The sequence below is a fragment of the Siphateles boraxobius genome, unplaced genomic scaffold, assembly GCF_051911475.1.
Source record: "Siphateles boraxobius isolate OS27281-9 unplaced genomic scaffold, OSU_SipBor_1 22, whole genome shotgun sequence".
NCBI lineage: Eukaryota > Metazoa > Chordata > Actinopteri > Cypriniformes > Leuciscidae > Siphateles > Siphateles boraxobius.
The window spans coordinates 19,427,386-19,452,424 of record NW_027508833.1 but is presented as its reverse complement, the minus strand read 5'-3'; the positions used below and the strand labels follow the sequence as shown (position 1 = coordinate 19,452,424).

The window sequence follows — 25,039 nt, the reverse complement described above, 5'->3', positions numbered from 1 at the left end:
TGTCGATCGCTGCATCGAAGGGAGAGCGATCATCTTCTGGAGATGATGACTTGACTGCGTTGCCCCCTTCGGGTGTGGTGACGTTAGCCGAGCCGGATCCGGAGATGGCCGCTATGCTTTCCCGGGCGGCCGCGAGTGTCGGGCTCAAGTGGAACCTTCCACCGTGTCCCGAACCCTTGCGGCTCGACGATTGCGCCCCACCCCGGTTCCTTTCTTTCCGGAGGTGCATGACGAGGTGACGAGATCGTGGATGGCCCCTCTGGCGGCCAGACACAGGTCGAATCCCTCCTCCTCCCTCACCACGTTCGATGGCGGGGCAGTGAAGGGATACGTAGGCATCCCCCCAGTGGACCGGTCGGTTGCGATACAATTGTGTCCTCAGACCGCGTCCACCTGCCGCGGGAGGCATGTAGGTTCTCTTCCAGTCTGAATCGGAAGGCTTACAGTGCGTGTGGAGAAGCTCTTCTGCCCTGCATGCCATGGTGCTCCTCCAGGTCAACCAGGCCACGGCTCTCTGTGGCGTGCAAGAGAGTGGTACCAATCCAGGGGTGCTCCAAGAGCTGCGTGTGGTGACGGACCTCGCCCCCCGGGCGACAAAAGTCACCGCAAGTACCCTGGGACGGGCGATGTCCACTCTTGTGGTCCAGGAGCGACATCTCTGGCTCACCCTGGCCGACATGCGCGAGTCGGACAAGAGCATATTCCTGAACTCCCCCATATCCCAGACCAATGGCATTGATTCATGCGTGACTCGCTGCTTTCCCCCCACGGCTTTCCTCGCGCTGTGTAATGCTGACCAGCGCTGACGCCATTCATGGTAAATACCCTTACACGTTAAAAGGATGATAGCCTACGACAAATATTTCGCTTTCATTGGAAACGGCAACCTTTTCACGAATGTCCTTGACTTCAAAGACAGACGCAGGTAATCGCACGCGCTCAGTCGAACACATTCACTGTCTGTTAGGCTTAGGTCCAAATCCAGGAATCCTCTGTACAAATCACCATGATAAACAGTCTTGTTATCATTATTAACTTATTTAACATTCAATACACATGGTACGAACTACGAAGGGTGGCCTTATGAAAAAAGAAAACGCGGTTCGCGGTTGCTGCGGTTACTTGCATTCCTCTGCGGTTGGCCTGTCAGTAGCGCGGTACTGCGATATTACGGTTATCGCGACAGCGCTACCAGCGGGTAGCTGAGCTGGGCGCTGGAAGGGGCCAGCACCATGGCGTTTTATTAGGGATCCCAATTCATTGGAAAGCAAAGGGAACGTCTCTGTTACGTATGTAACCCTCATTCCCTGAGTAGGGAACGGAGACGTCACGCCCCGTCGCCATGCTGCTGTACCTTCGCGGAGGACTGGACACCGTCCGGCTCCTCAGCGAAAAGCAAATGTGTGTACGCTTGCTTCCGCTTTATACCCGCACTGGTAGGGGGCGCGTGGAATGCAAATCTTGCATGCCAATATTTATTGGCTTGTTTTAGTTCACTCGAAGGCAATTGGTCTCCCTAGCATGATCCCAATTCGTTGGAAACTCCTCCGACAAGACGTCTCCGTTCCCTACTCAGGGAATGAGGGTTACATACGTAACCGAGAAGTTTTCTCTCCTTGTTTTTGTTGTTCAGCACATTTCTTATCACACTCCGTCACATACTGTCATTGTGGTCCAGGTAAACCCTACGTTATGTCCCCACAAAGTTGGCAATATCCGAAATCCCCTTGTCGAAAACAGCTTATAAATCAGTAGGTTTAGGTTTAGGGGATAGATTATACAGTTTATACTTTATACTATACAGTTTATACTGATTGTTGATCAGTATAAAAATCATTATGTCTATGTAAAGTCCCCAAAAAACATGAAAACTCAACGTGTGTGTGTGTGTGTGTGTGTGTGTGTGTGTGTGTGTGTGTGTGTGTGTGTGTGTGTGTGTGTGTACATGAGGTAATTACAGGTGAGGTGTGTGAAGTTTTACACTGATGACACTCTGATGAGAGGGATTTGTTGATCACCATCGGCTTTGCGGTAATCTGACAACCTGTGTGAGTTCAGTAGGACATACTGACACTGTAAAACAATAGAGCAGCTGTATGTGCAGTTAAGTACAGGGAGGGGTTGCTCAGGTTATCACCTTCACAGAATCTCCCGAGACCGGAGATGTGATTCAGTCTGACAGTCACGTGGGGGGTCACAGATGTTACTCGGTTCATGAAGGACTGTCTGGTCATATGGTGCATGTCTCTGCTTTTTTCAGTGTTTTAGTGTACAGTGTTCTTTCAACATTTGCGCCATATCTCCTTTACAAATTTGCTGTGTCCCATTTCTTATAGTATGCAAATAGTATGCAAGAGAAGAGTTAATGCATCCCAGAAAGAGGTGCTGGGCATCTGCAGATAATTTGAATGTAAATGAATTTAAATAAACTTTCAAATAATATAACATTTTGTACAAAACATTTTTTTATTCCCTGTTTCTTATTTCTGCGTCTTCTAAATGATTATTTGTACATTTTTATTCTGTTGACAGCCATAGTTTAAAAAAAAAAAGGAATACATATATACAGTATATATATATATATATATATATATATATATATATATATATATATACTGTTGCATATCAAAAAAGGAGTAATTTTTGACAGTACAGCATGTTTTTTTACTACATTTCTACAGTATGATGTGCTTTTGTCGGCAAAGGGCTTTTATGTGTAGTAGGACTATGAAATGGGATACATTTGCTAAAGCGTTAGACTTCCTGTCATGCTTTGTTCAATGGTATATTTTCAAACTCAGTGCACTCTAATCAGTACTGTAATGAATAACATGATTATTGAATTTACACAATAATAAACAAAGTCTGAACCACCGTCTACAATTTGATTCCTGACCCACTCCCTGTAATTAGGCTGTTCACGTTACACAAGAAAATGGATTTTTCATTGAAAAGGAGCAGCAAATAGAAAAGTTTTGCATCATGAACAGACCCATTTGTGCAAGCAGCAATTAGATGTTTCATTTAAAGCTTCAAAGCCATTTTATAATTATACAGATCTGACCAGAATGTAAAAGGGATTCTGACATAATGTGCAGGTAAAAGGACTGTTTTTGTCTTGTGGCAAAACCTCAATAGAGTTTGGTGTGATTGACAAGTTGCAGTGTGTTTACCATGTTCAACGATAAGTGATTTCATGTGCAGCTTTCAGTTTTATTAGTGATTCTACAGTAGAAACAGAGCATTATGGTCCGGTGGAGATTTCTGAAAGTTAGTAGCACTCATTTGTGGATGGCCTGTGGGTTTTTGGCCTCTCATGACATCCACATTTCGGTCAGCTTGCACTCTCTTCCCTGATAAATCATTTATAAAGCTCGCATAGTTTGCATGGACTGAGTGCACTTGAACAAAACCATAGCAGTGTACACTTTGTACAGCTTACCATGAATATCTGAATTCATTTTGTCACTAAAAAACTAAAATTGGTTTCTCAACCCTTGGCTAAACCATACAAATATCTCCACACGGCTTCATGAAATACGTCCTGCAGTGAGGTTGATGTCCTCACATCGGAGTTTATGTGGAAAACCAAAAATGTTTTATTGTTTTTGCCCAATTCATACATAAATTCATTGTGAATTCAAGCATCTAGACTTACAGTACTATGGTGTATAAATATAGTCATCAAAGAATCCCATGGTACTTTTCATATTACCATAGTATCTGATACCATCAATGTAATGCATCCTTGCTGAATAAAAGTATTAATTTCTTTTAAAACAGAAAAAAAAGAAAGAAAAATGACTGACCCCAAAGAGTGATCGAGTTATTTTAAAAAACAATGAGAAATGGCATATAAAGGAAATATCAAAAGAGTTTAAATTTACTGTGTGTGTGTGTGTGTGTGTGTGTGTGTGTGTGTGTGTGTGTGTGTGTGTGTGTGTGTGTGTGTGTGTGTGTGTGTGTGTGTGTGTGTCAGGTAGTAACACTAGATATTGTCGAGCAGCGTGACTGTGTTCACCTCTGATACATCACACGGCTTTGATGTCTCAGAGGCACTTATACGTGTATCCCCAAGGGCTACACACACACACACATACACACGTCTCTCCGCAGGGATTTGAGTGTTTGACAGACCCCCCTATGGCTCTGACTTGTCATCACACTTATCCTGAAATAAAGTTGCCCTCTCAGAAACAAGCCCTTTCAGTTTCCCGCACCTCACGGCTCTGTAATCCTGACAGCTTCTCTCATTCTGTGTTGTGTGTACAAAGGTCTTTGATGTTTGATGACCTACACACATAAATTTGAACTATAATTCAGTAAAAGCTCAAGCATCTTTGGTCAGATCTAACATTGATAGCTTCGGTTCTAATATAGGTTCTTTTCTTTTCACAAATGAGAACCGGAATTGCAACATTTTCTTGCAGTTTAGAATTTTGCAAAGTGTAATGCGTAAATATAAATATATAAATATTTAGAAATAAATAAATAAATAAACACTTTAGATAGACTTTTTATTAACTATTGATTCGTATTTGCAGTACCATTTCATTTTGTTGGTGATTTTCTTAAAATCACATATCTAAGTTATATGTATACCCAGATAGCACAAGTCTATTTGATGTGATGTTTACATCTGGAAGACGTATTTTTAAGAGTGTTTGCTCATCTGCAATACGTCTATAGGACGATTCCTGTCAGATGTCAAATAGACGTTTAGAAGATGTCTTTAAGATGTAATGATTTAGAATGCATGTTAAACTGACATCTTCTAAACGTCTATTTGATATCTGACAGGAAACGTCCTATAGACATATTGCAGATGAGCAAACACTCAAAAGATACGTCTTCCAGATGTAAACATCACATCAAATAGACTTGTGCTATCTGGGTAGGAAAAGATTGGAAAATAATTTGATTATAACTTTAAAAAAAAACAAGTACATTTATAAATAAATGATATTTAAATACATTTTAAAACAAAATTTAAAAGTATAAATTTACAATGCAATTTAAATGTAAATACATTCATTCTATATAAGTTAGTAATTCACACCTAATAGGGGTGTACATAAATAAAACTAATTTAACAACTTTTGATTGAGATTGTCCATTGATTTATACTTGCAGTAGTATGCCATTTTACAGATATAAATATGTTTAAAATAAAATTACATGTATTAATAAGTAAATGAATACATAAACCAACTTTTGATTTACCTTGTCCATTGATTCATACGTGCATTTAGTTTTTGCTTTTGCTCCTGTTCAGTCAGGAACTGCTTAAAATGATTTTATGTGATATTGTTTTGTGAACAGGACTGTGACATGCTGGCTGGTGAGACGACGGCGTGGACATCCTTAAGAGACGCCATCCCTCACCTGGAGCAGCTTCAGTCTGAGCAGCGTATCCTTCACAGTTGAATCAAATGATATTACTGTCTAACACTCGGTGAGCGATACGCTATATCTCAGGGTTTAGCTGGGTGAAGGCAACTAGCCTGTGGCGGTTTTGCTCTGGAATCAACTGCTAGACTCTGCAAACTATGCCCGATACAGTAGTCATATCAATTTCCAAAAGATTGAAGTGAAAGGTGTGAGGGTAAAGTTGTCAGTTCTGTCTAGCTCTCTTGCGTTTACCCTTTGGACACGCTTCTGATGTATAAAAGAAAATGCAGGCTGTCTTCCTGCTAAAATAACAAGCATAGATTGCATTTTGAAATCTGTGTGCCAGTGTGTTCCCAACTGGCTTAACCAGCAGGACTTTCTTGGTCTTAACTACTGTAGTTTTTGTAATACAGTCCTGCTTCTTTTTTAATTGTGTCCTTAACTGTTTTATCAAAAGACTGGGAGGAGTTGTTGAAAGAGAGCCGAGCTCTTTTACACAGATACGCAGATGTCATCCCGGACAGGAACATCTATGTGCTCAGGGTGCTGGATCTGGCCATGGATGCTTGCATTAGTCTGGATCACTACGAGACGGCACTGGAGTACGGCAATAGGGCTCTGGGACCTTACAAGTGAGTGTGTGCCTCTAAAAGTTCTGTGATCTGTGTCTTCACTGACAGATTATCCTGGTAAATCTCCAAGGAATCCATCAAATCTATAAAAGTCCAATTAGAACTGTGACTATACAGACTCGCTCATGTCTAAAGATCCAAAACAGACAAGTGCAGATTTAGTTCATAGAAACACTAGGCAGTATTGAAGAATAGATCCTTGTGGTATTTATTTAAGTTCATTCATTACCAAAGGAATAGTTCACTTCAAAATGAAAATTCCGTCATCATTTACTCACCGTCAAGTTGTTTCAAACCTGTATGAATTTCTTTCTTCTGTTGAACACAAAAGAAGATATTTTGAAGAATGTCGGAAATCAAACAGTTGATGGGACCCATTTACTTCTATCCACCTTTTTCCTGGTTAGCGAATTTACCCATTATTCATAGCGGGGTTGAACCGGAAGCCGGTTGTCCTTTTCCGGTTCGAAGCTTTATGAAGCTTAAGTGATGTGCTTGTTAGAAAATATGTGAAATAAGTAGGGCTGCCCCTGCCCGTGCACGACTGAAGTTGGGTTGGGAGTTATGTATACTATATGGGAGAGAATGCTAAACCATAATGAGCGTTTTCGTAATATATTGCCTATTCTGCATCTCAACGCACGCATAAGCTTGCCACAAAAAAACGGCAAAAGTAATGATTATGCATTCAACATTTGAATTGTTTATTAATAACTAGTGTTTTCTGTGAGTGTCGACTGCAAAGATAAATTTGATGATGCTGACTATGTCACTATTAAAAGTACACATTTCAAGCTTTCTATAGATATACTTATCATGTATGTGAGGCAAGTAACTTATAGCCTACGCTGAGTTTCGTTGATTAATAAGACGCGCTCCAGTTCACGCGCCCGCGCCTCCGTGTCCTGTATATCTACTATTTGTGCTTCTTATTTATTATTCCAGGCAATTTTTTGATAAAACATTGATAAAAATGAAGATACAATTTATACTAAACGAAATTCACTTTAAAGAAAGGCTTTCTACAAAACAAAATTTGATAAGTGTTCAAAATCATGTCTGAGCCATTCCAAATGTTTTCCGATATATTGGGCATCTTATGATCCTATCTGACTCATCTCTTGCTGTTCCCTTTTCATATAATCAACATAAATGAAATAAATGTAAAAAAAAACATTATATTGTGAAACTTAAATATAAAACGTATGTTTTTTTTTTGTTTATCTTATATTTAAGCGTCACACTGCTCCGCTTTGCTCATGTGCTCTGGTGTGTAGCCTATAGCCTATATACATCATGTGTGCGTGATGTGATGGAGGGGTGCGATTCTCGAATATTAATTGCATAATACCCAGCGATCTTCGAATATTATTTTTGCTTGAAATGCCCATCCCTACTGGTAACGTATTACACCTTTTTCGTTGGATGCTTCAGTTTTAGCGCAGCTAACCAAAAACGTCTACTCTCTGGTATTGAATGTAGCTGATACGAACCGGACATAGGCATTCTCTCCTTTTTATCTTATGCTCAAAGCACCCAGTTTCTAAAAAGATTTTTATCTTCTTTGAATTGTTAAAACAACCAACAACAGCACATGTAGAGCCTGAACTCATTCTCTCACTGCTAATACAGTACGAACCGGAAGTAGGCAACCGGAGTCGTCGTCATGGCGGCGCCCATTGTTTAGAGCAGAATAAGGTGGATAGTAGGAAAAAAAATACTATGGAAGTCAAGGGGGTCTGGTTGCGTAACAATAGCGTAAGTATTAGATGCCTAAAGGTCCTTGCACACTGAGTCCGAAATTTCCGTATGCGTTTTTTCATATTCGGCATTCGGTGGCTCTGAATTGTCAAAACACCTCTTAAAATGCTTGCTACGGATGTGAAAAATGCAGAAAATCGAACCCGATCCAAATTTTTTTATGTGTGTGTAAATTTCGGACACAGTGTGCAAGGACCTTAACTGATCAAAATTATGTTTTTCACCTTTTGGATGATAAAACAACACCAAAAAAAGGCATTATAGTGTTATAGTGTAACAGTTTCAATGTTTCAACATAAACTATGGCAATTTGGGGGGAAATATGTATTGGCTTTGTAAAAGATACTAACAGATTTATCGTCTCAGGACATTTACAATGCTTTTACACCCTGTTAGAATACACTATGTTGCCTACCCAAATACACAGGTTTTTTTTTTTTTTTTTTGATAACCTTTGTCAAAAAAAGCTTGTTCAGCTGTGTTTAAATGGAACAAATAGATCAATTTAGGAAAGGGCAGACCCCAGGTGACATGCACTGCAGGACGGTATTCATCACCAACTAGCAGAATCAATGTGCATGACACCACTCTTAGTTTTGTGCACAGTAGCCACTATAAGACTTCCCTTGAGACGTGTAGAACAGGGACTAGCTCTAAAACACCAATGGAAACTGGTCTTCTTCTAAAGCAAGGCGTTTGTGAGCGCATTCGTGTTAAGTAAAACAGAAGATCCTCTGTAGGAGGATTGGGACTCTTCTATTGTGGTATTTCATTTGTGGTTTTGGGGGGAAAAAGCTGTTTGGAAAGGTCTCTTTCCCATAGTTTTGAGAATAATACATTCCTTCAAGCTAAACGCCAAGAGATTATTGACTTCAAGCTCCTGCAGATGTCAATTTTTAGCAGCAGTAGACCTCCAGTGATTTCCACTACATCCAAAAGTAGACAGTAAAGCAACATTCGGATCAGAGCTTCAGAGGCAATGGACCTTAGAAAAAAAGTGAAATTACCCCACAGCTTTTTCCCTGTCAGAGGGAGGAAATATGAATACGGTTGTTATTTTTCTACTGCACTGGACTCCGTCTTCCCATGTCAGCTCACACAAAGCGTGAATAAGTTTTTATATTGCCTGTTGGATGCTTATTCTCCAGCTTTATACTGCGTCTGATGAATGTTTATGGAGCCGAGGGAGGGCCGCCAATTGCAAGGAAAAGGAAAAGTGCTGCTAAAATGGCTTTTTAAATACGGAATCGACATTGAGATTGATGGTTGCCAGTGTCGCTGCAGTTTCTGCTGTTAGTACAACAAGATAAATGCACATTATAAAGAAAGATAAATGCCGCACACAAGAATATTTCAACCATTTGGTCATTTTCATTGCACATCCTTCAAGTGCTGATAATTACTGCTTTCACAATGATTTCTGTAATTGTCTTTGGCAAGAGAATTTTTTGGGTAGTCTGCTATCCAAAGAGGTGTATATACTGAAATACTATACTAATAATAATACATTAAAATGGTCAAAAGTGAGAGTAAAGTTACAAAAGATTTCAGTTTCAACTAAATTCCGTTCTTTTGAACTTCCTATTCATTAAAGAATCCTGACAAAATATGTTGTTCTCCACAAATAAGCTTTCCTAACCCAAACTTTTGAAAAAGTAATATATGTTGCTTAAAAGATGTAAATTTTGTTGGATTGCTGCAACTTTTCATCAATGATGAAAAAGCTTTTTGCTCTCAGAATGGTTTTTAGCCCAACACTTCACAGGTATACTGTAATGTCCATAGCCCAGACCAAATTTTCCAACTGTGCCCTGTTTTTCCCCTTTAATTCATTATCATTGCACATGCCCTAATTATTTACTTGAAAATGGGGTTTAAAAGTCATCAGAAGTCATAATCCATCAAACATTTGGGCAGAAAATCAGTAAAACTCCCAACAAGGCTATAAAAACGGTTTTGTTTAAGTGACAGCTCCAGTCATCACGTTACACCGGGCTTCATGACATTCCATTACAGCTTGATTCAGTATTCGCCATGCGCTTTTGTTCTGTCTTTCAAAATTGTGAGGTTCATTATTCCTTGTCTGGGATCCCAAATTATTTCTGGAATTGGCTGGTCCTGTGCTAGCTGTGTGAATGCTTTCTGAGAAGGCAATTATTAGCAGCGGTCCTATACCCCCCCCCCCCCCCTCCCCCCTTCTCTTGTCATTGAGGCTTCAAGAGGCTTGAAAGAGATACTGGCAGAGCGACTACCTGACAAAGCAATAATAGATCCTTCACATCACGAGAGAGCTTGAACGGCCTTCCAATCACTTCTCCACTCATGAAGAAAATTTAATTTGGTTACCTTAAGAATAGGGCTGCACGATATTGAAGAAAAATGCGATATGAGATAACTCATTAAATAATGTGATATTCGATATGCGATACGATAATGCTCAAAGTGTGTAAAATAAACTTAAATTATCTTTAAAATGTATTTAAAATGATATAACCTACATACGTGTTTCACATTCTTTTTGTGACAAGAAAACATCCCTACAACTTCTGAAAGATCATCAGTGTTTTACTGTAGCGTAAGAAGTATTATTTCAACATCAGTGTAAACCACTGGGTTCAGAGGTTCAGGCTATGCTACATTAGGATTATTAAACAATAGAAACTGAATAATCAAATGTAAAAATAAAAAACTGCTTTGTTTTCACTGTATGAATTAAATATATACTGATTCTTATTAAAGCTACAAAAGTTATTCAGCCAAGAGCAGTGAGTGATTCTCTCATTGTCTTTTGTTCATGACCCGTTATTGCAAGCCGTTGCGATATGCATATCGCGATATATACATTTGCGATATTTCGATAACTTCGATGTATTGTGCAGCCCTACTTAAGAAACTTTTCAAAAATTGTTTATCTGTGCTATGATTTATTTTCAAAGAAACTGGTTCCTGTTCTACTTGTTGCCTATTAACTAAAGTTGCTGCTGGCTATTGCAAGATAAGTAGACATTTATTTATGCACCGATTCTATTCAGTCAGGCAGTTTAGTGAGAACCACTGAATTGTTTTAATTGCTCAAGTGCTTAATATATGCCAAGTGATTCATTAGTGCATGCTGTTTTTAGCCAGTCTTTTCACAATAATTAATTTGATTATAAAATTAGCACTGCAGCTTCTCATTGCTTATGTATGATGATGCTTTGCATTTCACTTTGAACTTTTATTCAGTCTTTTAAACCTAGACTCAGGGATATTCAATGACTTGACAACATACATAGTGGGTGATAAGTTTGATTTATGTATCTCTTTTACAGGGACCAAACACTAGCCAAGCGCCTAAAGAGGATCTAGGATGTTTATTCCTCTACACGTTTTGTTACACATGCACAATATGCTGTATATATATGTAGCTACACACACACACAGACATACAATTTCACTGCTGCTAAGAAACATCTAGTGCCGTTAGATTTCTCAATTCACCCGTTATTGGCAGGTGTGGCAAAACATTTTTGCTTCTTTTTGTTAAAATGCCCAACCTTTTTAGCACTTTCTCTGTGTGTTGTTTATTAAGCAAAAGATGTGCACTCAGAGAAAAGTGTTTCTAATACTATTCTATAGATTTCGCTCCTCTCACTTGTGTTTCTCAAGTTTAACACTGCAGCTATGAATGTAAAACACATCACAGGTTTCGGTACCTGCTGTTCAGCCTGGAAGCACAAACAATTTGCACTCTCACATCCAGGTGACTGTGACTGAGCTATCAATAGCTCAACTGCGGTTAGCTCATTAACAAAACATTACAATGTGAATTTTTAAATTCCTGCTATTCAGTCATGCAGAGTGGATACGTACGTGGCTTTCTTCATGTATTCTTCATGTATTCTGGTGGTGTTCTGGCAGGTATTTATCTATTTATCTATTTGTCTATCTATCTATCTATCTATCTATCTATCTATCTATCTATCTATCTATCTATCTATCTATCTATCTATCTATCTATCTATCTATCTATCTATCTATCTATCTATCTATCTATCTATCTATCTATCTATCTATCTATCTATCTATCTATCTATCTATCTATCTATCTATCTATTTATCTATCTATCTATCTAAATTGGTCATTACTTTATGAAATCAAATTGTCCTTGATCTTTTGACATATAAGAGGTCATTGTACTATAAAAATATCCTGAAGGTTTCAGGACTCAAAACTTTCTTGTTAATTCAAAAGCCGCTTTTATTACAGTTTTTCTCAAACATTTTTCCAAACTGTCTTAACATTCTCCAAACTGTAAACTCAATTGTCACCACTGTTTGCTTGAACATCACATCACTAATTGCATGTCTGCAAAATGCAGTTTCTCACCCAAAACATTTAATCCAAGTGTTTTTGTCATCATGTGAGCCACACTGGTCAAAAATTGTAGATGTTTTTTCACCATGGAACTATTTGTTAAAGGCAAACTTCATGTGTTTTCTACTTTTGCTGTTCAGGTGACACGGTCTGTTTTCTACACTACACAAGAATGTCAGTTTTTAAATACAGATTTCAGATTTACTAGGAAATATCAATACTGTAGTACACAAAAAGAAAATGGACATCTGGTCACATTTTATATTAGATGTCCTTATCTACTATTTACATAAACAATAAGTACAGTGTACGTATTGTGTTAAAGGGTTAGTTCACCCAAAAATGAAAATTAAGTCATTAATTACTCACCCCCATGCTGTACCAACCCCGTAAGACCTTCGTTCATCTTCGAAACACAAATGAAGATATTTTTGATTAAATCTGAGAGGTGGATCACTGCTACATAGGCTGCCAGAGGGAATGAATCTTGACGGCCCAGAAAGTCATTAAAGAACATGTTTAAATATTCCAAGTGCCTACAGTGGCTCAACTATAAGTTTATCAAGCGACGAGAATACTTTTTTTCCGAAAAAAACAAACATAAATAACGACTTTATTCGACTACTCCTTTTCTTCCTTGTGGGCCTGAGACAAGAGTTCAAGAGATTTCCACGACGCATGCGCGAGAACTGAACAAGAAGTATTAGAAGAAGAACGTCCTCTTCTCAGTTCTCGCGCATGCGTCGTGGAAATCTCTTGAACTCTCGTCTCAGGCCCACAAGGAAGAAAAGGAATAGTCGAATAAAGTCGTTATTTATGGGGTTTTTTTCGGGAAAAAAGTAGTCTCGTCGCTTGATAAACTTATAGTTGAGCCACTGTAGGCACATGGAATATTTAAACATGTTCTTTAATGACTTTCTGGGCCGTCAAGTTTCATTCCCTCTGGCAGCCTATGTAGCAGTGATCCACCTCTCAGATTTAATCAAAAATATCTTAATTTGTGTTCCGAAGATGAACGAAGGTCTTACGGGGTTGGTACAGCATGGGGGTGAGTAATTAATGACTTAATTTTCATTTTTGGGTGAACTAACCCTTTAACATTGTGATGCAAAACACTTGTTCTGCTATTGATGTGGGATACAGGTAAGGTTAGGGACAGGTTTAGTTCAATGGGTTTATGGGGGGTAATGAAAGGCTCAACAGTCTAATTTTATATTTAATTATAGCTGTAATTACATGCAGGTATTTTATAAATGTAAGTACAATGTAAAAACATGTACTGTATGTATGCAATAAGTGCATTGTTTCTGCAGTGATTCAATTAAATGTTTGTGCATAGTGTAGTTAAAGACGCCTAAAGAGGGACCGAACATTTGTTATTATACAGTACATTTATTTTTGTTGAAAGGTTTTACATGTAAACTGAAAATTCACAACTGTGAATTTTGCTTGTAGCACATTTCTACGAAAATAAACTCTTGTTGCTCTAATAATGTTTAGAGGTTGTGAAGAGTTTGACCGTTTCACTAAGAATCAACTTATCAGTTTTGATCAACAGGCCATGTGCATTTACTGTGCAAATTGTAGACAATTGTACTTACTCTTTTGCACACATATGCCAAAGCACATGCAATTTGCTTAAATCAATAAGAAATTCAAATCGGGTGTGAACAAGAAACTAACTGTTCAGAGATCTGAACTTATTGTTTTGAGAAAAAATTAATAAAAATAAAGATGATTAATTACCATGCTGTCACAGACAGGAGTATCCTTGGTATTTGCGTCATATTTTTGTTGTCTTCTGACTTTGGATCAGTCTCTGGCTCAATTATGTTTGGCTGAATTTCACCAGTTGCAATTTTCAACATTGGAAGTTTTCAAAACAATTCCGTAAGTGTAATGGGGACAGTTCAGTGTGGGGACATTGAAAATTATTTAGTATGCAAAACTGTTACCCAATCATAGCAGTGAGCGTTAACTTCCAAGTCTTGAATCTGGCAAGCCCATCAAAACATCAAAATAGCCTACTTGAATAACTACTTTTTGTAAACATTCTTGCTAACTTTATAAGTTGACCTCAGAAAACATAATTTAAAAAATGCAGTTCATGACCCCTTTAATTTTCATTAGAAAAATGTATTGAGTTATTATTAATTATTATTATATTACATTTAGGATGTTATATCGGGGGTCTGAGCTGTCGACACGACAGATCTCGTCACAGTTGTTGTTGTTGGTGCGTCCTATGATGCGAATAGAGGCCGATCCATGACGCACATGGCCGGCCACAGGCGTCGCACACAAACTGGCTAGATGTTGTTATAGATGTTGTTAAGGCATTAAGCTTTCTGCGTCTTCGTTTATCTACTGCATTAGTGATGCAGCTGAACTCAAAGGAGTGTATGGCAGTATGGCACTGTGCTCGCCATGATGTCCTGTCTGCAGCCATCTCTTCAAGGGCATTTGGGTCCATGATGCATAGTTTTAAATTGGCTTTGAGGCCATCCTTGTAGCTTTTAGTTGCCCTCCTTGGGAGCGCATGCCGCTCTGAAGCTGGCCATAAAAAACCTGTTTTTGTGAATCTGCCATGCGTACAACATGTCCAGACCAGTGAAACTGTGCAGCAAGCATGAAGGCCTCAAAACCAGTGATGTCACAGGTCTGAAGTACCTCAATATTTGTGACTTTGTCCTGCCATTTGACAAGTGCAATACGACGGAGACAGCGCATATGGAACTGATCAAGTTTGGTAATCTGCTGGCGATACATGGTCCAGGAATCCATACAACAGCGCAGTGAGGATGGCTGACTTATATACTGCAACTTTTGTGTCCAGCCGAATGCCGTGCTCATCCCATATTCTCTTGGACAATCGACTGAAGGCAAAACTAGCCTTTGCGATACGGGCACTAATGTCACGCAGAATTGCAGAATGTGTCTTTGTACGAGCCTGAAGCCTGCGTAGATTGAAGACACAGCCATCTGTACGGAACTGTATTGGAATGCCCATGTCGCAGTCCTTAAAAGCCACGGACAGCATCATGGAAAAAAATATGCTGAATAACAGTGGGGCGAGCACACAGCCCTGTTTGGTGCCATTGGAGATGCCAAATGGGTCAGACAGCTTGCCATCACCCAGCACCTGACCAAGCATACCATCATAAAATGAAGGGATGATGTTAATGAATTTCTCTGGGCATCCAATCTTATGAAGAATGAGCCAGAGCCCGGTGCGGGGAACTGAGTCGAAGGCTTTTGTGGGGTCGTTAAAGATCATATAAAGATCAAGGTTTTGTTCTCTGCCCTTCTCCTGAATCAGCCTAGCAGTAAACACCATGTCCATAGTACCGCGGCCTGTACGAAATCCGGGATGATGTCACTGTCATAAACATGTTGTTGGAGGCGGTTCAGCAAAATTCGTGCCAACACTTTGCCTGCAGTGGAGAGCAACAAGATATCACGATGATTGTCACAGCAGGCTCTGTCTCCCTTGCGCTTGTAGATGTGAACAATCAATGCGTCTATAAAATCTTGTGGCACAGCTTCCTCGCTCCATATTTTGCTGAATAATGCGTTGAGTGCGGAGAGAAGAGATAGTCTACCTTCCTTCAGCACCTCACTTGTAATACCATCAGAACCTGGAGCTTTACCAGAGGGCATCTGCTTATTGGAACATGCGACTTCCTCCTGGGACGGGATATCGTCGAGGTCTGAGGCCATTGGCGACTGCGCTATGTCACCAAGCAGTGATTCATCGAAAGCAGCTGGCTGGTTCAATACCAATTGAAAATGGTCTACCCAGCGTCTGAGGATCTCAGCCTTGTCAGAATGTAGGGTTCTGTCAATGGCACGTACAGGTGTAGAACCAGCTCTCAGGGGCCCATAGACTGCCTTTAGACTGTGATAGAATGCCTTCATATCATATCGGTCTGCAGCAAACTGGAGTTCCTCAGCTTTTGACTGCCACCATCTATTCTTCATTTCACGCAGACGGGTCTGTGCTACATTTCTTGCCCTAGTATATGCTGACTTTTTCGCAGTGCTGGATTTATCATTGACCCACACCAAGTGAGCTGTGTGCATTGTGTTCAACAGGGCTTGAGCTTCAACATCCTGATCATCAAACCAGTCCTTATGTTTGGACGTGGTGAAGCTGAGGACTTCAGCAGCTGTGTTGTACGTGATATCCCTGATTTTGGACCATGTCTCCTCAACATTAATGGTAGCTTGATTTTCCAAAGTGCTGAGCCTGTCTAGAAAGGTCTGACAGAAGTTAGTATGGCAAGAGTCAACACGAAGCTTAGAAACATCCAGTCGCTTCCGCCTTTTGGCTTTATGTCGACGAGATGGAGCTAGGTCCAGAGACAACACACTACGCAGCAGTCGGTGGTCAGACCAACAGCTTGTGCCTCGCATGGCTCGAGTTATATGGACCTCCCTGAGAAGTTCCTGCCCGGTGATGATGTTGTCCAACTCATGCCAGTGCTTTGATCGAGGATGTTACCACATGGTCTTTTACTTGTTCGCCTGCTGATAGAAGGAGTTTGTGATCGCCAGCTCATGTTGTGCACATATCTCCAACAGCAGCGTGCCATTTGTGTTTTCTCGTTTCCCACTGAGTGTTGCCCCAAGACTTTTGGCCATGCAATGACATCACGTCCCACACGCGCATTAAAGTCTCCAACAAGGAAGAGCTGGTGTTTGTGAGGTACTGAACGTAAGGCAGTGTTAAGGTGTTCATAGAAGGACTCCTTCTGGTCATCACTGGCGGTCATTGTGGGTGCATAGGCACTAATCAAGACAGCACTGTTGCCATTCTTGAGCATCAGCTGTAAGGTCATCAGCCTTGGCGACAGGCCACGAGGTTGCACTTCAAGGAGTGGTAGCAATGATGTCTTCACAGCAAATCCAACTCCAGCCTGCCTTGGCTGACCTTTGGGCTGCACAGTGCAGAAGAATGTGTAGCCGGCGTTGACTTCTGTGAGTTTGGTTTCTCCAGGAATTCTTGTCTCACTGAGAGCAGCAATGTCTATTCTGTATCTCGCCAGTTCACGGGCAATGATCGCAGTTCTCCGTTTGTGACGATCAGCAGAGTCCAAAAGTGTGCGCACATTCCAAGAGGCTAGACGCAGTTTAGTCTTTATCTTTTGTACTTTTTGTCGACCGCAGAATTGGATACTCAGCTGGTCGCGGTGAACCAGCAGAGTGAGTGGAACGAGCGATGTTTAAGGAACTTTTTCTATCCCCTTCTTCCGTGGAAGAGAGCAGCGCTGTCCCTAAAAAGAGCAGCTCTGTCGTCTGGGCAGGGTACGGATGGTACTGTCATTCCAGGTCAGCATCAAACGACCATCACACCCAGGCCGCCTACATGCAGGTTTGTGACTAAGTGCTCCCAGTGGTACCCTCCACCTGCACCCGTCACCACTTGCCCATCGCCGCAGGACTTGGCATCTGTGACATACCATCACAATGAATGGATTATAGTGGGAAAAGCTTGTGTGTCCAATCCCACTCTCTCTTCCAACAGTGACCATTGCCAGCAAGCTCAGAACCTGAGACGTGCCGGCTGGTGACTGCTGGCGCAGCAAGCTGGCCGGAAGTGATCCCAAGATGGGAGCCCTAACGCCCTCCAGAGTGGCTTGTGACTGCTCCGCTGCAGTGCTGTCTTCGCCAATGTCGTGAAGTGCCAAGTTGTAGCCAGAAAACACCATGGCAGTCTTTGCCGGAGCCCACTTAGCCAGTCATTTTCAGGATGCCTTTCCATCTTGCGCAACGCCCTAGGTGATACTTCAGTGCGAGCACCTTCATCACTGATGGCATAGCCCGAGTAGGCAATCCCCTACTTAACTGTTCACCCCCTCACCACGTTGTGAAACCACTGCAAGGCAAACACTACTGTGGCCTTTTGCAGCCAACACTAAAATGATTTTAAAAAATGTAATGTAATTACACATTCATTTCCACAGTGTTGGCAAATGTGCATTAAGAAGGCATTTGCACAGTTTCGCCACTATTATCAGATGTTGATATGCAGATCCAGTCGTGTTCTCCTCAGCACAAAGCAGCAGATCCTGGGGCGTTTCAGCTGCGAGAACCTTCTGACGTCTGACAGAGTCTCTCAGCACCCCATCCTGTTCTATAGCTCAATGTATCACATAGAGGACAATTAACACTTATATCATCAAGCCACATTGGCAACAATATTACAAGCTGGTTGAATAAAACATTTTTGAGCATAATTATCAGTGTGCAGACATTTACATTGCTGCATTGCTCATGAAGCCAACTGTGGTCGGATGTGCACACTTTTCTAGATCTTTTCCACTTAATATATTCAGTCATGCCAATTGCAGAATTATTTTTAATGAACTGCTACTGATATGGATATTCTACCTACTGCCAAAACACCAACAGGTGGTGTAAAGAAAATCCCAGGATCCTGCATCAGTACTTCAGTGATGCATATTTCTATTTGTAGATGCTGTATGAAACAGGGCTGTTATAATTAAATATGTATGAAGAGTCTCTTCTGTTGTGCATATGCTTTTACCTCAGACTTTTTAGTTCTGTTCATCACCAAGCAGAAAGACAAATAGAGGCCACTTTATTTCATGGACGATGGCCGCAAAATGTATTTGAAGCCACTCTTAAAAATGTATTAATGTCATTGTGTTATATAACAGAATACCAAAAGTAAGTTTTTTCTTGTTGGAAAGAAAGGTAGCAAAAACTGTTTTCAAGCAAAAAATCACGTCACTTGGTAGATTTTAAATGATTAAACAATAGATATACTGTTCAAAGTTAGGTCAATTCTCACTTCAATTGTCATTTTAAGTGCTCGGAAGTGTCCAAATACGTTTTGGGGCCACTGTATGTTACACATAACCTGTAAAATATACAGTATGTTTTGCATGTTTAAAAAAGGTTTTGGTAACACTTTACAATAAGGTTTCATTAGTTGACAGTATTATGCATTAACTGTGAGTTATACCCTTGTTGCAGTATTTATCAACCTTTGGTAAAGTCTGGATGAAGTTGCGATAGTCTTTTCTTCCCTATTGTGATGTATATACAAGTGAAACGGCATCTCGAATGAGAAAAAATGTAGGACGGGACTTGATTTTGTCCAGCGGGAATTGATTGAATGGTTGTGGTTTTCTATTGGTCGATCTCATGTGAGTGACAGGTTGCCCCACCCTCACTTCATTAAACACATCATCAAAAGAGAAGAGATGTCACTACAAGAGGGGGAGGGGAAGTTATTTTGATTAAAGATTATGAGGACAAATTAATAAAAAATAATAATGATGTGCACAGATAAATAATTTATAATAAAGACTGCAATTAAAGTTTTTTCCATTAAAAAACAGAAGAATTGTCCATTTTGATTTCATGTTGACATTAACGTTAGTTAATAAAAGTACATCTGTTCACTGTTAGTTCATATTAGCTCAGGTCCATTAAATACATTTTGATTTAAGTAATGCATAAATAAATGCTGAATTTAAAATTAAGATTAATGTTTTAGCCGTATTTTTCATTGTTAGTTGGAACCTTACTGTAAAGTGTTAAAAGCGTTTTGAATTATTGCAAACGCTGATATTATTGGTTTTCAGTTGCACTGACAGCTTCCTTGAAGTGTCCTTTATGAGGTAGAAGAACTTCCTTTGTCCTCGTCTCACTGTCATGACTCAGAAGAAAGATTAGAAACTTAAACTTCTGCTGAATCGGTGCCAGAACTTCATCGCTAGAGCGTGTTCTTCACTTCACTTCACTTAGAAATGAGTGTAGGCTGGGGTCAAAGCGAACCCGATCTCGCTACACAACACAGTGATTTAATTAAAGGGCTCCTCGGTTTTTCAGTTTCAAAAAATATGTGTCGGCTGTCAGCGGTTCAGAGGGGAAATGGGTGTGAAATGTGTGAAAGGGATTGTTTTGGGGGCACCTACAACATTGCTTCATAAAACAGATAAAAAACAGAGCCACACACAGTTCTGAGAAGCTGCCGGAACGTTTCGGAGGCCCAGGAAGGCATTAGTGACACTGAGACCGCAGCGTGGGAGTCTGGGTAACAGAGAGGGCGCTGACTAAACCAAGCATTGTGGCGTGCAGAGAGAAAGGGATGGGGTCCAGCAGGATTGGATTGTAATAGAGGGCTTTGTTATTAGTCTGAGGGTTCAGAGATGGAGTCGAAGGTGGACGGATTAGAGACAGGGCAGTTAGAGCCGATATAAAGGTGAGTGGGAGGTGATATCGGGAGTCATATAAGTGATAGTCTGACTCTGGTGTAGCCAAGCATGTTCCCATGCTCCGGAGGAGGAGAAAGGGTCATGGAAAGAGACCGAGAATAATCTTATACATCAACATGTAAATATGCTATTTATTAATAAAACAGCCTTTCTGCCTTTATGACTTGTTTTTCAGTCGAAATGTACCAAATTTTAGTGCTCAAGGGTTGGTTTTTAAGGAAGCTTATTGGGTCATTTCTTTTAACTTGTTTAAGTTTGGCGGTGTGGTGGCTCTATGGGTAGCACACAGTCGCTTCACAGCAAGAAGGTCCTCAGTTCGAGCCCCGGACAGTGTCAAACTGTATGGTATTCATCCGGGTGCTCTGGTTTCCCCCACACAGTCCAAAGACATGCAGGTTAGATGGATTGGACATGCCAAATTGGCCGTCGGTGTGTGAGTGTGTTTGTGTGAGTGTGAGAGACTCTCACTCCTGGAAGGGCATCCGTCATAAAACCTCTGCCAAATCCAACGTGTGTGTGGATAATTCAGATAAAGCGGACCCTACAAATGAGCGGGACTAACGCTAGAATTTATTTATTCTTTTAGTTTTCAAGGTGAAATTTGTTGTTTTTGTGCCACTAGCTCCACCAAATGGAATTGCGAGAATGTGACTGTTTTCAAACAGGTTTCCCGATCCCTCCTCCCCATCTGCCATTGGTCGCCAAATAGATAGCCTATACCCCAAACTCACGGCATTGATTGAAGAACAACAAGTGGTATATAGTCATTTTTAACAACATTTCCTGCCAGAAAAAACATGTAAAATAAACATTTAAAACTTTTTTTTTTCAGGAATGTAAGAAATTTTATTTGCAATGAGCCCATTTCATTTTATGTAATGGCGTTTGCTTTATAAAATAAATAATTGCATAATACTATATTGTTTTTTTACATTCCAGAAATTTTGAAAGTGGTTAATCCAATGTTGCTCTTTCAGACTGAGCTGTACTGGACACATAGCCTATGTAATTTGGTCCTGGAATAATTTTATTTAAAAAATAATAATAATTGTAGTAATGAAATCTCTGATGTTCGATTGTGTTGAGACATTGTGTTTACAGGGAATTTTTCGCAAGATAACAAACCTAAGAAACTAAATACTTAAGCAGACATCTCCATTTGCTCTCCATTTAATCTCACTGCTGTCAAATAATTGAAATATTTATAAAATCAGTAGCATTTTTGGATAAGGTACTATCCATTAACATTAATGCAATAGCTAACTTGAACAATAAAGAACAATAAAGAATGAACCAATGCACTATGAACTAACATGATCAAACAATGAACGACTGTATTTTGATTAACTAACATGAACAAAGATCAATAAATACTGTAAAAAGTGTATTGCTCATTGTTAGTTCATGTTCGTGAATACATTAACTAATGAGACCTTTTTTTAAAGTGTTTCATTAACATTAGATAATGTATCATCAATGAACATGAACAATAGTTTATTTATAAATTAATATTAAGAATGTTGTCCATTATTAATGCATTGGTTATCATGAAGCAACTAATGTCGTGTTACCACTTTTTTTTCTTTAATAATGCATGTGTATTCAATAAATGCCTTTATGAATCTAAAAAAAGGTTCAGTGATTGATTAGACATTGATCAATTGATAATTTTGTATTCATTCTTGCATAAACTCGCATCAGCACCACAAACAACCTTCCCGTTGACTTGACTGCTGCTCTGAGAGAGTTATTTGAGATTGATGTCACATGACAAAAGCACTTTTAATGCATGGAGATGCAAGCTGCAGATTACGGTGCCAGGGCTTTGTTAATGTGCTGCCATTGTCTGCTGAGTAGATTAATGATAAAGGCTATTGTCTTTCCTGGGTGCGGTACGTCTTTACAGCTCCCAAACAAGTTGCCTTTTGCCGAGGAGATAGAAATCACAATTTAATATTCCTCCAAAGTGGTCCCGGCAGAGATGCAGCTCTTTGTTCTTGGTAATGATCCAGCGAGGAGATGAATAGAAAGGCTGAGCTAACACTAATGGGAATGTTAACAGGTCGCTGTGGCGCTCGCCCCTCCTCTGGCTGTTGCTACAGCGATAAGAAGTGTCGTTCTAATACTGATGATGGTTTTCTGTAGCGTGGCTGGTCAGGATAGACCAGTGATGGAGGATAGACTTCAACAGAAGTGCAGTGGTCAAGTTTGTCGAGCCGGTGTAGTTGTTCAAAGATATTGTTATTTGATTGTTGATTTTTTTCTCTTGGTGAAATGCGCATTTGACTGAATGTATCGATTATGTTTCATTAACTGGCAGGTTTCATTAAGGTTGTATAAAAGTGAGTGTATTTGGTATACAGTATATCAACAGGCAAATCTAGCATATTATTTATTATAGTCAAATAACGTGCACAATGTCCTTTAAGGGTAAATTATTTTTTTATTAAAATAACTTGTTATTGCACTCACTTTATGTCTGTAATTTGGTGTTTTCCAAGTTAAACATCAGTATTGCATACACACACACACACACACACACACACACATATATATATATTTGACTCATTCCAGAATTGCAGGTAAATTTCAAGTAGAGAAAGAAAACAAAAACTAGGATTTTTTTCTGCTAAACTTTTTTCATTTTCATAGAATGCACTTTAAATTCAACATTTTCATTATTTGCTGATCTTAAACTTGAAAGATTTAAAATATTAATACTGAACATTAATGTACTAACAGAAAAATCTGTCAACTTTGTTATAGACAAATTGGTTTGACGATAATAGAGTTGACGATAACAGAGTTGACATTTTCCACCATTTAGTGTTTTAGCTCAAAATGCCAACCTCAAACCAGATACCACATGGCATGTCTAAAAACACAATTTTATGGGTTTTCGCCACATTATTATTTTTCAAAAAGTGAATGAGAGATTCACTGCAATATCACAATAATAGATTTGACAAATCATTAATGTACTATTGGTGTATCCTAAACATTTTATACAAATTAATGAGAGAAGAATAATGACTGACATCACTGCTTTCCAGAGTTTCCCGCCAGAGGAAGTGACATCACTTGGTGCAAGTCGCATGCTTTTTCTACAAATGCTTTGGAGGGTTTTTTTGTTTTATAACAGAGGTAATAGAGTTGACCACAACGTAAGGACAGGCACAAAATCAATTTTTTTTTATTAATTCTATGCAGTTGTTTATATAACTTAATAGAGTAAACACAAAAAATATTTTAAAATTAGACTTAATGGTTTCATGATAATTCAAGTTGAATGCATGAATCAGGAGGCAGAGACAGTCAATAACAGGTGGAGTGGGAGTCATTTAGTTAATATTTCCCATTAAAATTTTTTCCTTAATATACATAAAGCATTATTTTTAGTGATAGTGTAATATAATTTGTGTTATTATTCAAAACTGATTCAAAAAAGTTTTTTTTTTCTAAAAATAAAAGAAGGTTTATCTGGAATATATATATATATATATATATATATATATATATATATATATATATATATATATATATATATATATATATATATATATATTAGATAGATAGAGCGAGCCTTAACAGATTTTATATATCCTAACTGTATTAGAACTTTCAGATCTGAAAGCGTTGTATAAATATTTCTCCGAATTTAGTTTCACATCCATCAAATTCCTTCACGTGCCTTCAAGTATTTGTCCTTGTAAAACTTGAATCCTCATTCTTTTATTGTAACGTTTAAAGGTTCTGATATTTCTAGACATTTTTACAACTATCAAAATCACCAGGGTCTTTAAAATGAACCTGAGGAGCTTAGAGCATCAATCTCTGCTATTGGATGACCTTGACAGTGCGGACACGTGACCCGTCCCAATAAAAACCTGCAGTACGTGATGAATACTGTCATGAGGAATCCCAGCTGAGGGATACTTCACAATAAAAGTGTGTCCAGACATTGACTGAGCTTCTCTGAGAAAGAAAGAAAAAAACCTTATAGTTTTGTAGAACTATAAGCACTCTTCATCATTGCTTTTACTGCCAAGGATTTGACCTTTAAGTGAAAGTCAGTCAAGGCCATGAAGATGAATCTACACAGCTTCAGTGAGCTTATTGAGTTATGAGTCAGAACACAAATTAAACAAAATCCAGTACCATGTGTGCTTGAAATGAACATGAAATCATTTTTTATTGAAAATTCTGAAAATACTTTGTGTTATTGAAGTAAAATGGGTCGCAAATGATGTTTTCATATACCTTGTCCTGGGAAACACTCAAAATCCTCATATATTCTTATCTTCCCCTGCACTGTCTTGCTAGAAGAGGGCTTTGTGACTTTATGTCCTGATTTTAGAGCGGCAGACAATCAGCCTCTCTCTGATTCGCCCATCTGAGCATAGAGGATCACCCATAAGCCTGACCTACTGCCCCTCGGCTCAGTGCGGATGAATGGGAAATGTGGAATAAAGGCTTTTCTTTCATGCGCTGCCGACAGGGAACATCACCCTCACCATCCTGGAATATGCTGATGTCAGCATGTTTCCTGCCAGGATCATCGCTATTAATCTCATGTGCTCAAACACAATATATAAAATGTTATAAAAAAAAAAAAAAAGATTTTTTTTTCTGAGACAGATGGAATATAA

The 25,039-nt window shown here is 39.3% G+C and overlaps 1 protein-coding gene across 1 annotated transcript in view; it reads left to right on the top strand.

The window, feature by feature from the left end:
* The window catches only part of smyd3 (SET and MYND domain containing 3), a 202,840-nt gene that overhangs the window by 174,909 nt on the left and 2,892 nt on the right, over positions 1-25,039 (top strand). The window contains exons 9-10 of the mRNA XM_077239006.1: positions 5,323-5,410; positions 5,849-6,023. Coding sequence (XP_077095121.1) covers positions 5,323-5,410; positions 5,849-6,023 — 263 coding nt within the window. The remainder of the gene's footprint in view (positions 1-5,322; positions 5,411-5,848; positions 6,024-25,039) is intronic.